This window comes from Pezoporus flaviventris, unplaced genomic scaffold, assembly GCF_033815535.1.
Source record: "Pezoporus flaviventris isolate CSIRO_AGI_PZ_B2104156 unplaced genomic scaffold, CSIRO_AGI_Pfla_v1 ptg000021l, whole genome shotgun sequence".
Lineage (NCBI taxonomy): Eukaryota > Metazoa > Chordata > Aves > Psittaciformes > Psittacidae > Pezoporus > Pezoporus flaviventris.
This window is the reverse complement of record NW_026892569.1, coordinates 5,093,173-5,109,931: the sequence shown is the minus strand read 5'-3', so window position 1 is coordinate 5,109,931 and position 16,759 is coordinate 5,093,173. Positions and strand designations below refer to the sequence as shown.

General features: G+C 45.7%; 1 protein-coding gene across 1 annotated transcript; it reads right to left on the bottom strand.

Annotated features, from left to right (window-relative positions):
• On the bottom strand, positions 1–7,017 carry LMOD3 (leiomodin 3). Its single transcript, XM_061455763.1, has 3 exons — positions 6,200–7,017; positions 3,065–4,432; positions 1–258 (listed from the first exon to the last, which is right to left on the bottom strand). The coding sequence occupies exons 1-3, from the start codon at positions 6,491–6,493 to the stop codon at positions 232–234; spliced, it is 1,689 nt and encodes a 562-aa protein (XP_061311747.1). The 5' UTR covers positions 6,494–7,017; the 3' UTR covers positions 1–231.
• Between the last annotated feature and the right edge of the window lie 9,742 nt (positions 7,018–16,759).

Sequence of the window (16,759 nt, the reverse complement as noted above, 5' to 3'; positions counted from 1 at the left end):
TTGACAGACAGATGGCACTGGGATTGTTTGATACCTGATGGAAATGCTTAGCACTGACTTTTCCCATGCCAGCCATTTTCACCACACTTAGAAAGTTATGTATCACAAGCTTTGTTCCCAAAGAGTCATATATACCACCTGGGTTCTGCAGAAAACATCTGCTGAAACAGTTGTAAGCAAAACTTGAATAGTCTTTATTCCAGTTTGTTTTCTTCAGGGCAATCTGGTCTCTCACTCCAGCTGCTTTGGCAGAGGCACCTGGACAATGACAGTAAATATTAGGAGGAGGAAATTTAACAGTCTTATTTCCCAAGCCAGATTAGTTTAACAGAAACCTCCAGAAACTGTAAAAAGATCAAAATAGAACAGCTGAGAGCTCCAAGGAGCTCTGGTTGGGAATTTCTGTTTGTAATTCCCCACTTGCTATTTGCAATGCTTGATGCCTGGTAAATCAATTTGCAAGTGATGTGTCCCACCACAGAGCAACCAAACACCCAGCTCTGCTCAACCACTAAAATCCCTTTATAGAGATGAAGATGAGGATATTAAGGCAAATAAGGAGTTACCAAGATCATGCAGGCAGGTGAGAATAACACCCTAATGCCCCAAATCCAAGCCATGTGGCACAATAACAGGGGACCAGAAAGAAAACCACCCCCACAAATGACCAATCAAAACCCAACCCCAAACATGTGTCCCTCGCTTTGTATTTCCATTTGCCCTGATAGCAGTTGTTCTCTGGCCCTTCTGGGATTCAGCATCAGTTGATCCTTCTGTCCCAAACCCCACAGCCCTCATTCATAAAAACCTCCTGAGGATTTTGGGGGGCATAGCTGGGGTTCACTGTTGCTCCCTTGTACATTTCAGCATGAGGGTTTCTTAATCATTGCTGTGTAAAGTGAGGGCTGTGCCCAGCAGAGCATCAGCACCATCATCTTCCATCTTCCTGAGGGAACGAACAGCAGCAGATCTTGTGGCCATGAAGAACCAGCCTCCCATCACACACCATTTTGGCACACACCAATAAATCATAGAATGGTTTGGGTTGGAAAAGACCTTAAGATCATCCAGTTCCAATCCCGTGCCATGGTCAGGGATGCCTCGCACTAGACCATGTTGCCCAAGGCTCTGTCCAGCCTGGCCTTGAACACTGCCAGGGATGGAGCATTTAGCACTTCTTTGGGCAAGCTGCTCCAGTGCCTCACCACTCTCACAGTACGGAACTTCTACCTTATATCTAACCTGAACTTCCACTGTTTAAGTTTAAACCCATCACCCCTTGTCCTATCGCTACAGTCCCTGATGAAACCATGACCTTCACAAGAGCAGGTCTTGTTGGCTTAGACATGGGGCTGAAATGCAAAATCTAGATTGGCCTGGAAAGCCCAGAAGTGCCCTGAGGAGAGGCCCTGGCTGCAGGGCTGGCCAGCAAAACTACAACCCCAAAACTTGGCTTGGCAGCAGAATGGTCACATTAAACCTGGACCAGCATCAGAGGTCACTGCAGGACCTGCCCCTGCTGAAATTTCAGGATAATCTACTCTCTCTGGAATCACTGAGGGGATAATTGTTTCTGTGTAGGTATAGATGAAAGCAGAATGTGACTCACTGTATTAAAATGTTCATATTAAACAGAATATGAATTACAATAGACTACTGACCACTTTTAATTGCAAAGGATTTTCTGTCCTCTTCCTCTAGCCTTAGCAACACAAACAGATGCATCAACATCACTAGCTACAAATACATCACTCGGCTTTCAGTATTACTTGAATAAAGGTAAAAGGCAAAGAAATACAACATTTAAGAAAAGCAAAAGGTTAAATCTGGTGGCCAGCATTTGGAGAAGTGGCCCATGAATTTGGTACTCAAGCAGGAGCATCACCAAGGGGCAGTTATCACAGTTACGGACTTGGATTCTCAAAGCCACGAGCTCACATTTGCTCTTGAGTTATGACTACTGAGCGCTTTGAGTGGCAAAGATTTACTTGAAACACAAAAAACCCTGTGGTACTTTCTTCTTACAACCTTGCTGCATCTTCACTGCTAATGGATCTAACTTTTTTTTCTTATTAGCATTAGAATTGTGCAGTTGATTTAAATAGAGGGTCACTAAAATAACACACTCCTTGATACCAGGTGAGGCAGGTGGGAGCAAGTCCCCAAGCTATGTGGCTAAGCCAGATTTCAGACCCTTTCCGGATACAATTGGTACCTTTTGCCAGCAAGCTGTATTTTAGAGGATCAACTATTTTACCAGAAATGGTTTTAGGCAACTGTAAAAATGTGTTACATGTTCAGGCAGCAGAGAAAAAGCATCTTTAACTTACACTTGTTAAAACTCAAAAAGGCTCAAACATGAAAATTTGTTGTAGCAAGGGTTTGTGCATTATCACTGTTATAGAAAGTAGCTCTAGAGAATGAAAATAATTTTAAAAATATGTATTAAATCCCTCCTCACACAAAAGGCTTTAATTTCATTTAAACCAAATCAAATGAAGGCAGTCACAGACCACAACTGTAACACAGACCCTTCCCACAGCCTTGGCCTGGTTTGTGACAGCACCAAAGGAGCGTGATCCCTGGTAAATTACATCGCTGCCAGTGTTTCTGTTCACCCTTCATTAAATGGGACAAATGATGGTGCTACTGAAAAGAGAAACATGGGGTTTATGGGGGACAATCATACCGGATGCTCTCCTGAAACAAACATCTTACAATAGCATTTGCCTGTCATAACTAATAGGCTAACAGTGAGTTTCTGTGGTTTTATTTACCTCCTGAGTGAATCTCCTTTCTTTTACCTTCATGGATGCGGACAGGGATGTGCAAGGCTGGAGCCTTGGCTCTTGCTGTCATTTCTCTGTGCAAGCCATACCTTTGTGCTACCAAAGGGAAAAAACACCCTGCACCCAGGACTGGCAGCCTCATGCAGAAGGATGACGACACACAGTGCACAGGTAAGCTTGCACACCCCACTGAATGGCCAACATGTCAAACAGCAGCTCTGGAGCGTGCTGGGCGATCGCAACTCCCTCCATCACCACCATCACCAAGCGCTTACCGGTTTAAGATAAGCGACGTTGCTCTGACGAATGTCGTTTAGCAGCTGATCTCTTGGGGTTATTTCCACCAGGGGAGGTGGCCTTCTCCTGGGGACTGGTTTAAGCGTTTTGATGACGTCTTTGAGGTTGGTTTTCTCGGTGGGTTCCACATAGTCCGGCACAGCAGGCTTGCGCTGAATCTTCTTCAGCTTGACCACTCTGAATTCAACAGGCTTCTCCCTGCGTGGCTGCTCGGGGGCTGGCTGCCTCGTGCTCTCCTGCCTTTTGTTCAGAGACATAGCCATGGGGTCGGATGGTTTCGGGGCTTGCGGGGGTTCTTGCATCCTCAGCTGCGGCAGTGGTCCCCCCAGCATCTCCCACATTCCTGGAGGCAACCCAAGTCCATTTTCCAGCATCGCTATCAACTCTCTCTGCTCTTTCATTTGCTGCTGCCTTTGCTCTTCTTGCCTCTTTTGCCTCTGCTTGTCCAGGTTTCTGCTGAGCAGGTTGGTCACCACCATCCTGGGCCCCGGCAGCTCGAAGTGATACCCCATTTTGAGGAGGGTGGCATTGGCTTTCAGCAGCCTGGCGATCTCCATTTCTGCCTGGTGGCCCAGCATGCTCCTCTGGTTGTGAAAGCGGAGCTCCGTCAGCGTCTCGTTGTACTGCAGGCACCTCATGATGGCAACGATCCCTTTGCCAGAGATGAAGTTGGAATCAATGTTCAGCGTGGTGATGCTCCTGTTCTCCCGCAGCATGTTGGCCAGTGCGAAAGCCACGTTGTCGTCAGCCCCCACGTTGGCCAAGCTGAATGTTTTTATGTTCTTATTCTTTTTCATGGCATTGACAAAGTCTATCAGCATTTCTTTGGGGATGTTTTCTATGTTGTTCAGGTTGAGCTCCTTCATGTCTGGGTTGTTTTTTCGGACTTTCTCCAGACTATCTTCTAAATTGGTTTGGTTTCCTGAAGGCCTGGCACTTATCTTCATGAAGCTGGTATCCAGAGCTAACTTTTGGGGGATGTTTGATTTTGATATCTTCTTTTCACTTGGCTTTTCTGTGCCTTCTCCTGATTCTGTGCCTGGTTTCTTACTTATCTGGTTACTGTGACTGTTCTCACTGGTGTGAGTTTCCTTTGTTTCCAATTCGGTCTCATCTTCCTCTTCATCCTCTTCCTCCTCCTCCTCTTCATCATCATCTTCCTCCTCTTCTTCATCCTCTTCCTCCTTCTCTCTCTCCACATCACTCCCATCCCTCTTTGTCTCCCAAGATTGTGTTCCCGAGTTGGACAAGTGCTCATTTTTGTAATGTCTCTCTTGTCCCTCTGCTCCTGGCACCCTCCTGCTGCTGCCTCCATCCTCTCCTTCCACCTCTTCTGCAGCGCTTCTCTAGGAAGACAAAACCTCACAGCTTAAACAGTCAAACGCAGCTTTGTTACGTTACCTTTCTGCTCAAGCAAACATGTAGTGGCTGGATTTAGACGCCTCTATGCCCATACGTTATAGAATAATCCTTAAAAGTGCCATTGCCTGTAAGTCAGGGCTGTCTGGCTTGCTTGGGAACACAAGAATGATTGCTGTTAAAGTGGCCACAAACCAGTTTCTCGTCTTTGCCTATAAAATTAAATCCTGACAATTAAATCCTATATGTATTTAATGGTATATTAAGGTGGTCCTTGAGCCCTTCTGGGGGTTAGGAGTCTTTCATCTAAAGTATCTTTCTGGATTTTGTGTAATTTTTACGTTTGCCTTGATAAAGTTTATTTCAAATGCCACAAACCACTGGAAATCAGTGTTAACCGCTGACTGTTTGCCCAGCCCCAGGAGGAGCCAAGAGGGCACATTGTAAATGACAGTGGAGTCACCCAGCACGTGAGACAACAAAGCCGCCCGCTCTAGTACCTGCCAGAGCATCACAACTGAGGAAGCATGTCACTGTAGATAAAGCAAAATATTAGCTCAGAGATGGGAAACTGGACTCTGCACACAGCTGCTGCAAGGCAATGGGGCTTACAGCATCAAAATAACGTCAATTGCAAACGTCTCCACAGACCCTCCTGGCTGAGATTTCTTTTTAAGCATCTTTTCGCATGTGGTTCTTCTATCACTGAGAAATGCCAATAAAGCACTGATATAGATCAAGATATTTCTGTAAGAGATTTGCACTACTTCAGGCAGGGCAGTGTCACAGCTTGCACTTCACCAAGTCAGACAAAACAGTCACAAGCCACTCCTGCCCTCAGGGCTGCGGTTCCTGCTTGCTGCAGCAGTGGAGGGGTTTAGTATGGGGATTGCTTGACCAGTTGCAGCTCTACACTCGAATTCCAGATTTAACCCCAAAAGTGTTAGAAAAGTATTGTCTCTTTGAGGGTAACTGAGTTTTACCCTCTTTGAGGGCAAAAGAGTGTTGCAGGAGGGAAAAACCCTCAGATTTCCCACCTTGTCCAAAGACAGCCCATGAAACCTGCCCTGGGAAGTCCGTGATGTGCTGTTGTGCAATAGCAAAGCTACTAGAGTTTAAAAACAAAATAAATATTAAGATCAGTTACCCCAGATTCACTTGGGTTTAGGGATGGCTACGTTTCATCTGGCCAAGCTTCCATCCTATAAACCTATTTTTAAGTGAGGCCCTCATCCTGAAAAACATCTAAGTGTGACCTTAGAACTTTATTTCAAAGTCATAGGGATAGTAGAATAAGTCTAAGTACTGTGTCGAAAAGGGTTGGGCTGACTCGAGTTAAAACACACAGTCCTGGAGTTTTGTCCACTATGACATTAAATCCTGTTAATTAATTAAATACATATAATTAATTTAGTCTTCTATGGAAAAGCAGTATGGTGCTGCTCCATACACACAGTTACATCCTCCAAACTTGATTTTATGACAATTTCACAGTGATTTGCTTTACTGCAACAGAATTAGGATTTCCTTATACTAAAAAGCTTAAGTAAGTATTCATGAAAAGCAATTAAAAAATTACTAATCCTGATGTCAGCCCAAGCTGGATGCTGACATCACTGAGGCTTTTAGGATTAATTTCAATTTGTACCGTACTTTACATAAGGGATGGAAGCAGAGGCAGGTTAAGGTATTAAAACTATAAACCAGATCCCACAGCAGATGCATAATAAGTATTAGTGATTTTTGTTTGTTACCTCAGAGGGCAAGAGGGTGACAGGAACTCTCTCATCCTCAAGCATGCGTCTGGATGCCTTCTGCCAGTACAGGTAGTCAACCAGGGACCTGTGGTCAAAGCTTCCCGTTGGCGGTTTCTCCGTCTGATCCCTCTGTATCATCCCAGTTGGGACTTCGGGGTCTGGGGCCATAACTTCCATCTCACACTGCAGCTCCTTTAGCTCCTCAGGGGACAGGTTTGCCAGGATTTCATCTTCATCAATGTCCTCAGTACACACTTGTTCATCATCAGAGTTTTGCCTGAGTGCAGACATGTTATTCTTCTCTCCTTCCTCTATTACTTCTCAAACCTGAAGAGAAAGATTGATTTTAAAGGAATATTTTCTTTTCCCCCCTCACTAGCAGTAGTTCATTTGGTTAAATCAACAACTTCATGCTTTGGTCATGAGCGGTGGCAGCTCTCAGTCTCTGTGTGGGAGACAGACCGTGCAGCTAAGTCTATATTAAGCTGCACTTGGCTGGATGAAGGGAATTTATGGCGATGCTCCATTTTCAGCAACCTGTCAGCTGTGCAAACCCTTCTGACATTTCAGTGCAGCTGGTGAGTCCCCCATTGAGTAAGGCAGGGGATGGCCATTTTCTAGAGGATTCCTGGGGCACTAAGCCTTTGAGTGCCTCATCCGCACTTGGATTGCAAAGGGAGGGTGGAATGACATTAATGGTACCTATGAGGTGTGTGGCTGAAATCCTGAACCATGGGAAGAATGAGCACAAGGTCTTTGTGTCCATGATGTCTTGGATATCTTAAAAAGGAATGCAGGCTCTTCACTGCCTTTAGCGAGGTCTTAGATTTAGATTGGATATAAGGAAGAAGTTCTTCACTGTAAAGGTGGTGAGGCACTGGAATGGGTTGCCCAGGGAAGTTGTGAATGCTCCATCCCTGGTGGTGTTCAAGGCCAGGTTGGACGAAGCCTTGGGTGAGATGATTTAGTGTGAGGTGTCCCTGCCCATGGCAGGGGGGTTGGAACTGGATGATCTTAAGGTCCTTTCCAACCCTAACTATTCTATGATTCTAATGTTGCAGATGGTTTTGGTGTGATGCAGCCAACACCAGGTAAAATCCTCCAAGGTGGAAAAAGGGTGAACAGTCAGTAAAACACACACCTTGTGCTTGGGACAGGAGTCCATGTGGGGATGGGAACCAGCCCTTTGAACCAACCTGAGCAGTCCCCTAGGCAGCATTCCCCCATGGGATTTCCCATAGCACATCTCTGGTCTGCTCCCATACACTCTGCCCAGAGGCAATGCCAGTACCCTGTTTCTTGAGTGGTCTGCCTCTGTCATGGATGTTATTTTCACTGTCAAGAGATCTTGGCTGACAGTTCAGCTCAGGTTCATCCTTTTCCCACTTTCTACCATTGTGTTACAGAATAAGCAACTACAAAGATTTACTAATATTCTTAGAACTGCTGCAACTACAGATTACCTGAAGGCCATTTCTTCATTAAGTATCCATTCCACCTAAGAAGTACCTCCTTCTTTGTTCAGAATATTTCATTGGCTTCTAAATCTATGTATCAATGCAGAAAGCCAAATCTCCACTGTGCTCATGGCTGCTTTGTAAAAGCACAGTAGCAGGACAGGTAATTTTTCCACCATGGTGCAGTTTCAGTACACCACAGCTTGGGCTGCTCATTGCATCAGGAAAATTTCCTCTTATAATTTCAAGTATTCTTGCAGTGGGTATCAAATCAAAGGCATCTTTCACAGGAAAAAAAAACAAACCACAGAGGAGAGGCTGTGAAACCAAGCCCCACCAATTTTTAAGCCATATTTCTCATTACAGCTTCAACCATGTTCCACTGGAGTCTGCCAGCAGCAAAATAGTCTCTGCATGAGGATGGATTCTCTATGCTGTGTTTTGTAACAAGAAGTATGGTGTTCAAAGCCCTGTTCAACTCTATTAAAAAGCCATTATCCAAAGGCCCTCATTTAATTAATGCTATCACACATCAGGGAAGAGAGCAAGACTCTTGGAAGGAAATACGTGGCGAAGGAAAATATAACAAAAAGCCAAGCCAATAATGTACTGGCTCCATTTGCCCCTTTGGTATTTCAAGGGACATCCTTATTTTATATTAAGCAGTAGCAAGCACAACAGCAGACCCACACATCAATCTAGCTGGTCTAGCAGATTTAACCCCAGTGATTGCAGTCCATGATAGAGTCCATAAATGGTTTCCTGATGTTATCAAATAAATCAGTGCTCTTCAGTAGCTGCTATGTTATTCTCCCAAGTGATGCTGTTTGGATCACAGAAGCTGGCTATTCAGCGGTTACTTATCACTTGCTAATTTCTTGACTGTAAATAAAGCCTTTGGCCACCTTCTTGTGTTTCCATGATCTTCAGCCAGGCCATCTTGGGCCTTGGTCTTGTCAGATCTGCTAAGTTATGTAGGGCTAAGCCCATGAAAGTTCACTTGGGAAGGAAAACACAGATACTGAGAACATCATCAGGTATTTGAAAAGCAGGTTTTCTTCTAACTAGAAATATATCACTTGTCAATACCATGATGAGGAAATACTACACTGCTGGAGCAATGCCTACTCCGTCAGATGCAAAGCTGAAGGATTGCCTGGTGGCACCTCTCCTGGTGACAAAGGTGCTAATCCCACAGATTTCCAAGGTGGGTATCACATTCTGCCTACTTTAGGTTTCTCTTCCATAAATTAACCTCAGGTTCAGGATTCACTTCCTTTTCTAACATGCTGTGTAGTGTTTTGGCACACTGGAAATGGAACATTACAGCAACAAACAACACCATCAGGCTTGGGACACACGGCTCAATGTAGAAGTCTTCTCCAAGGCAAAACTCGCATGTTCTTCCCAGTAACTTTTGCGGGTGTTCCCCTTGGAGCTTTCCAAAACAATCACTCACTCCTCAGCCTTCACTAGAACAGGAAAGCCACTTCCATCAGTAGCACTTGCTTTTTCACACCAATTAGACACTTGCTCAGGAATATCCAGACTAATAAGCTACTGCATGAGGTTCTCTGTTACCAAACAGCAGAGAGCCGTGCCAGCAGCCACACTCAAACCACAAGCAGAAGACAAGAGGTACTTGAACAGCGATCACAAAGAGATTCCTATGGGTAGCAGCTGGAAAACCATGCTAAATGGGTACCTAACAAGTGTTAAATAAAAGCACTTTAGGAGCAAACTGGTAGAAGGAAAGGTCTGCCCTTGGGAATGAACAATTCAAACTCGCGGCTTACTGTTTCTAAAGCAGGTACAGATGAACTCTAGCATGAAACCCAGCAGGCTCTCATGCAGGATTGTCTCACCTCATTGATTTCTCTCATTTATGCATTTTCTTCAAAACTTCACCTGTTTCTCTCAAAAGCAAAAGGGTTGTCAACGTTTTAACTCAAATATCAAGAGAGGCAGACCGCAGTGTCATCAGTTGACACAAAGCAGGACAGCAAGCCATGCTTTCAGTGCCTAAACCATGTTGTATATTTAAGCTAACACATGGGACACATGCTGATGCCAAATGCTTGAGAACAATTTCTATAATGTCAGCTTTATTTTTTCTGCTTATAAAACCCATATATTTATTCTCCTTTACTACCAATGCATAGCATTTCCAAGTGCCAAGGTATTAACTGGAAGGAGCCTGTGTAACATAGCCTTGCATTGCTTTTGAGAAACTCATAGGTTTGATGGGGCAGTCTAAAATTGGCAAAGACTAGCATACACCAAGCATGTCCAGCAATGCACTGTAATGCAATATGGGGATTATAAAGGGTCAGATGATGGAATCTTAACAATAACAACCACTAGGTAACGAAAGCAATCATAGAGAGACACCCTGTGGGAAAAACACCAAGGATCATGTTGGGAAAATAACCCACCTGCCCCACCTCCAAATTGCTAGAGATATAAATACATCAGATTAAGTCTGGTGCTTAAATAGAGTAAGGACATCTGACTTCCGAGGTACTTGCCCAAGTCTCTTGACAGGGAGCTACAAAGCCAAGCCCTATGTGAAGCAGCAGGCACAGGGGACGGGATGGAGCAGCAGGGATGGGAGCATGAGCCCCTCAGCCCTGTGCTCACTGAATCACTGCATCCCACTGCAGCAAGGTCTCTGAGAGGGGCAAGCAGAGCTTTCAGTGGCACCTGGATGCCTCCAATTTGGTCCCCAAAAAAGAACACAGTTATTATTTTTTAGTTTCCAATTTCAGAGAAGTCTGATTGCAACTACACTGGGTCCTCCCCACACAGTAAAACACCTCTGTCATCATCCACATTCCCTATTACAGAGAAAAGAAAACATTAAAATGTGTAAGGAGACAGGGGAGCATGGAGGGGACTTTGGTCATTAAGAAGAAATTAAGGACAAATTAAGGACAGAACATTTTAGCTTGGGGCAGAGTACTGACCCCCCCTCACTAGTGTGCCCAAAGTGATCCTGCAGGGAAAAGCACAGGTGAATCCAATGTATACACCTCGATTGGCACAAGGCAGCATGGGCAGACACAGTGCTGACCACAGGTTACCCATAGGCATTACGCAGGACATTTACCCAAATATTACTAACCAAGGGCTTATTATTCCAAATCTGTGCCCAAGACAGGCCCAGGCCCAGGCCCAGGCCCAGGCTTGGAGATTCAATACTTCACATCAGAAATTAGAATTCGGACCCTCAGAGAAGACATTAATTCTCCACATAGTCTGCATAAAAACCTTCTTGTGACTTATCTATATGCTGGGTTAGCACAGCAGGGCCTCAGGAGAGACAAAAGCCTCACAGTAAGACCAGCAGCTAGAATTAAACTTTAAAAGGCTCCCTCCCTTTTCAGCCAAATCTATAGTTTCCCCCCAGATGCTGCAAGGCAGCACTATGAAATCAGAACTGCAATAAATCAATGCCAGGGACTCTTCAAGGTGTGACAGCCACCATCGTAACCTTTTGAACAAGCAGTCACCTCCATCTTTATATGAAGCACTGAATTCAGCACAAGCCAGATCAGATAAGAAACTGAGTCATTCTAGGAAACAACGTCACCCTTCACACTAAACACAGGGTGCATCTTTCTTTTATACATCCAGACCTATCGCAACCTCACACCTCATACCATCCTGTCACAAAAACACGCCTGTGGGCAATGATGCCGGCAAGACTACGTGGGGATTGCGTTGTGTATGCATGGGGTATGTCCTTCCCTAACCTCAGCCTGGAACAGGTGGAAGGGTTTCTTCTAGAGTTACTCCATGAGCCCTGGTTGGCTGCAAACTCTTCTCCATCTGCAGCTCTTTGATGGCATTCTAAACATTAAATATGAGACTGTCGCCTGCTGTGCTTAACACAGGCAGGAGATGCCCAGGGAGGCACAGCACATCCCTTTGCAGTCAAGGACTTGCTGAAGGACTTATGGTGATTCCCTTCATGAAGGACAGACACGGATAACAAAGTTGAGTGGATGGCAAGGAGCTTCTTCCTGGTTAAAGGTCTTGCTCCTCTTTCATGAAGGGCCCAACATCTGTGTCCTCCTGGGCATGTCTGACTCCATCCCTTCTTCCAAGGGGGAAACATCACATCAGGTTTGACTTGCTGCGTCAAAGCATTGGGTAATTGTCTTTGATGATAAATCCTGTCCTGCCAGGTGATCCATATGGTCCTGAATCTGTGTTTAACAGCTGTGAGGGGAAGGTCCTGCCAGACAAGGCAGGAGGCTGTGCATCAGACAGGGTAGCATGGGCATCACAGTGATGCTGGGAATAGGAGGAAGCGTCTTTGGGAAGCTCAGCCAGGCACTGCAGATACACTGCCCTGGCACAAAAGGGTGCTTGAACAATTTGTGACAGGGTGGGGCAGGAGGGAGCCAAACAGGAGGGAAAGAGGGTGGATGACAATACAGCAAAGGCACAATTGCCTCTTGTTCCTCTGTCGAGGCCTACAGTGGGGATCAATCTCAGGTCCCACCCATAGGTCCCAGTGCTGGGGTCAGACTTGGAGAGGAATCAGAGTTTCCAGTCCCAGTCATGCATTGGTGGAGGAAAGACCATTGCTGGAACCACCGGCCACAAACCCATCTTACACAGTTTATACCTGAAAATGCAGGTCCATTTGCTCACTACTTGGTGAAACAGCAAACACCCGTATGTGCAGAGTCACCCGAATTGCATAAATCCAAATGCTGAGTCTAACGAAGGCTGTGTTGGGTGGGAAAACATGGGCTGCTGCCAGATTTAAACTGTATGACCCTTCCCCTGCTCTACACAAACACCACATTCATTGTTTCGCTTGACTGGAAAGCCAAATTATCCCCAGCTGATCCAAGGAACAACACTGGGCTCTGCATGCTGTGGTGCCAGAAGCCTGGTGCCTTCAGCTAGAGAACAAGGAGGGGATGCGGCAGTGAGAGACACGATGCCCACCGCAGTGCAATGAGAAAACGCACACAAAGCTGTTTATGTCTTCACATAAAATACCTTCCACTGTATTTATCTCAAACAGCTGCAAAAAGTGAGACCTAATCTATAAATCGGTCCAGGAAGCTTTTGTAACCAACAAGACAAAACATTCCTAAGGACATGGATTTTTTCTCCTAGCACAAGATCCCTGGGTAAAGAAAAATCCATGGAAAACAGATAGTTGGGCTTAAACTAATAACCGTTAAATGAGATAAACACGAGGTTTGTTCCTATTTGCTATTTGTGTGAGGTCCTGCTATAGCCGGAGCTCTGAGCTTTCTGCCTTAGAAACCTATTAAACACGATAGGAAAGCACACAGGAGACCGCAGAACAGTGCAGGAAGCAGAAATCTTCCTCCGGGGGGCCTGAACTCACCCAGGAAGCGCCGGGCAAGTGCAGGGACAGGGACAGGGACAGGCTCAGGGCCGCGCTCCTGCATGAACCGCAAAGCCCAGGAGAGGGAGCAAACCTGCATCCCTCACAGGGTTTACTGCAGGCGTTTCGGGGCCGGCGGGAAGGCCTCTAACGCACCGGGAGCTGGGGAGCCCGGTGCAGAGCCCTGCTGCAAGGCTGCTCTGTTTGAGCTGAACAAGTTCAAACCTGCAGGAGTCACTTCATGCATTGAGCCACCCTGGCCGACAAGTTTCACCTGAGTGCACTCAGGTTTGTGATCTTCAAACAGCTGCTGTGCTCGGGGAAGGGGCCCTGGACCGAGCTCCATAGAATAATAGAATCGTTAGGGTTGGACAGGACCTTAAGATCATCAAGTTCCAACCCCCTGCCGTGGGCAGGAACACCTCACACTAAACCATGTCACCCAAGGCTCTGTCCAACCTGGCTTTGAACACCACCAGAGATGGAGCATTCACAACCTCCCTGGGCAACCCATTCCAGTGCCTCACCACCCTAACAGGAAAGAATTTCCTCCTCAGTTCTGACCTTCACCCCTCTCCAGTCCCTGCACCGGAGGAATGTCAGGCCTCAGCGTCCTGTAGGGCTTATGGCAGCTCCCATGGGAGTTTGTGCTCCCGTATCTCCAGGTATTTCTGTTCAAAACAGCAGAGAAGCAGGAGGCAGCAATTAAAACCATCAGGCACAGTGCCCTAGTGCCTTAAGAATTCCTGGCAAGGACTGTTTTTAGTTCTTCATCCGTCAACTAAAGAGCACTCAGAAATGCTCCATTACATTCCATTTTATGTGGGTTTTTATTTCCCCTCATCTCATCGCTGGCATGTTCTACCTTCTAAAGAGAAACATTTGTAAAACCGAGCACTGTGGGTCTGTGGGTGTTTTACATTGTGGGTTTTTCCACCTCTTGGCTTTGCTCTGGATCGTCCTAAATATGAATTTCAAAGCATTTCTTCAAACTGGAAAGCCCCGGAAGGATTTCAGGAGTGCTCCTCTCGTCAATGGTGCTGGTCAGTCACTAGAGGTCCTCAGTGACCCTGGTGAGGACGCGCTGCGGTTGAGCTGCAGAGCACACGGATGAGACAGGAAGCCAAACAAAGCACCGATAATTTGTATTTCAGCTGTGAACAAATATGATAATCGTTACAAGCACGTCTTTATTACCTCTTCAGCGTCGTTATACAGACCTGGTCTCTGGGAATAGCGGTACACACACATCAGAACACTGCTCCAGAGATGCAATACAGTAAGCTGGAAGTCTGCAAAAGGTAGAGACAAGGGTCCTGGGGAACAACTGGCAATGATCAGGTGCTGCAGAAGCTGTGCAGCATCACCAGCTCCATTGGTGGTGATGGGCTGGAGGTCCCATTGGGAGGCTGTGACCTCCCTCTCCTTCCTTGTGACACCCAAAGGCTGACCCCAGCCCTTTACTACCCAATCCAGAAGCTGAATCTTTTTATTCTCTCCTGTTCTGAGCCTCCTTCTTCACTCCATGCTTCATCACAGTCTCCAAGAGCAGAGCTCTTGCAGGGCCAGGCATGCACAGGAGGACAAGTGGATTTACAAGTGCTGTACCTGCCCCTGTACCACCCTTCATTTCCAGCTCCTCTGCAGCTCTGCCACCGGAAGCTTCAACCAGGCTCTAAACTGGTTTCATGCTACTATTCCCAAATATAGCAAACCACCCTCAACCCAAACCCACCTCTAATTCCCATCTTCTCAACATCATCATCCAAAATTGTCCTGGCCCTGTCTGAGCAAGCCAGGAGGCCAGGCCAAGTGCCAGTGCTGTGCCAACACGGATGTGTTAGGGCTGAGCTAAATCCTGAACATTAACAGAAAAGCCAATACAAAACTCAATGGCTACAGCACTAAGGAATTCAAACAATGCTCTTAACAGGGCACAGACCTTATTGCACACCTCATTTCCTTTTTTAAATGAAAAGCTTTGAGAGTGATGATAAATAACCACCAGCCTGAACCAATACCGTGAGTTCTGGATAAGGTACTGAACTTTGTACCACTCAAACTCCTGCTCACAACACTGATGTTTTATAACAGCAGCAAGCATGATTCAATGAACAAAGAATCTGAGAACAGATAAACATGGAGAAATGGAGAAGTATGACAACATGGGGGTATTTTCAATGGGCAAGTTCTTGTTAACAGCTATTTTCACCCTCAACTTGGGCATAAGCATAAAATTCAGTGGGGGTGAAGCTCACTGATGGCACAAAAAGTAGGGAGCGATGAATAACTGAGAAGATGAATAACTGAGGAGACTGAATAACCCCAGCTGCTGGTGACAAGGGTGCAAAGGCAGTTGTACATCTAGAAAGAACTATGTCCAGAGGCCACCTTTGTCTGTGTATCACTGCCTGGCTAAGGCTGGGCAGCAGGATCTAGGTATACTGACCTTGCCACAGTGATGCTGAATGATCCCAGATCCCTCAGGACAGGTGTGCAGAGAGGACCCTGCAAAGGCACCAATCCCCATTCCTCCCTCCCCTTTACCATCAGATTCACTTACAGACATGTTTTGGGAGGGTCTGACCTTCCCTGGGCCAAGCTTCCAGCAGCCAAAGCCACTGACCCTCTGAACCCAGCCTAAAGTCCACAGGCCAAAATAAATCAGACCACAGTAATTTACCCTCTCTTAAAGCCCTGAAATAACACACACTGCACTTTCCCAAGTGCTCGAGTAGAAACAGGAGGAATGCTGAAGTGGTTTTGGTAGCACACTTTTCAGTTTATTGACCTATACAAAATAATAGGTCTAAAAAGTTCAGAAGTAGTAAAAGAATAAGCAAAAAGAGCTCTCGCGTTTCTAGAAGGCTATACAAATATGCAAAACCAAGGAAATAAGTTATTTTTTTTTTTTTTTTTTGTTCCTTGAATTCCAAATGTCAACTCTAATAATACAAACGACTAAGTACCAGCTTAACAAGTGTATCCTTTCTGTATATATTACATGCTCTGGAATATTGGTAAAAAACGTCAAAAAAGTTTTATCAGAAACGTCTCTATTCACAATATGCACAAGGAGTAACTAACCCTTTGTATAAAAGAAAAGAGCACCATTTATGGAATCCTGAAGCACAGTACAGCTGAGAAATGAGAGAGAAGTCATCCTATGCAAACGAGCCGCTGGAAATCAAGGAAGATAACCCATGCCAATTTGTTCCTACAGATGAGGTAGGTTTATCCCTCTTAGATCAAGACTGCAGCCGCACTTTTTCTTCCTACACAAATGGCTTTGTGGGAATGCTGTTCTGTCACTTAGTGACTCTGCAACGCACCTGGCAGTTCAGATGACTCACGGTACAATCCTAATGCCCCTCATTTTAAGGCACCCACTTGGCTGGTTTGTGTTTGCATCCACCTTAAAATACTGGCCATACAATCAAACTGTTCATGTGAATGCTGCGGATCCCCCATTCACTTGTGACAGCAAAACGCTATTGTCACCTGATGAACAGGGGATCACTGTGCAGCCACTGTGAGAATTTGCCTATGCCTTACACAGTGAAGTTGTACCATGTCAATAGATGGGAGGTTATTACTTACAACCTTAGCATGGAAAAGAGAGTTCAAAGTTTACTGCTTCCGTTGCCAAAATCCACAACCGCCTACAGTTTTACATGACATATTGTGTCAGCAAATCCTCTTCTTCCCAGAACTTGCCTGTGG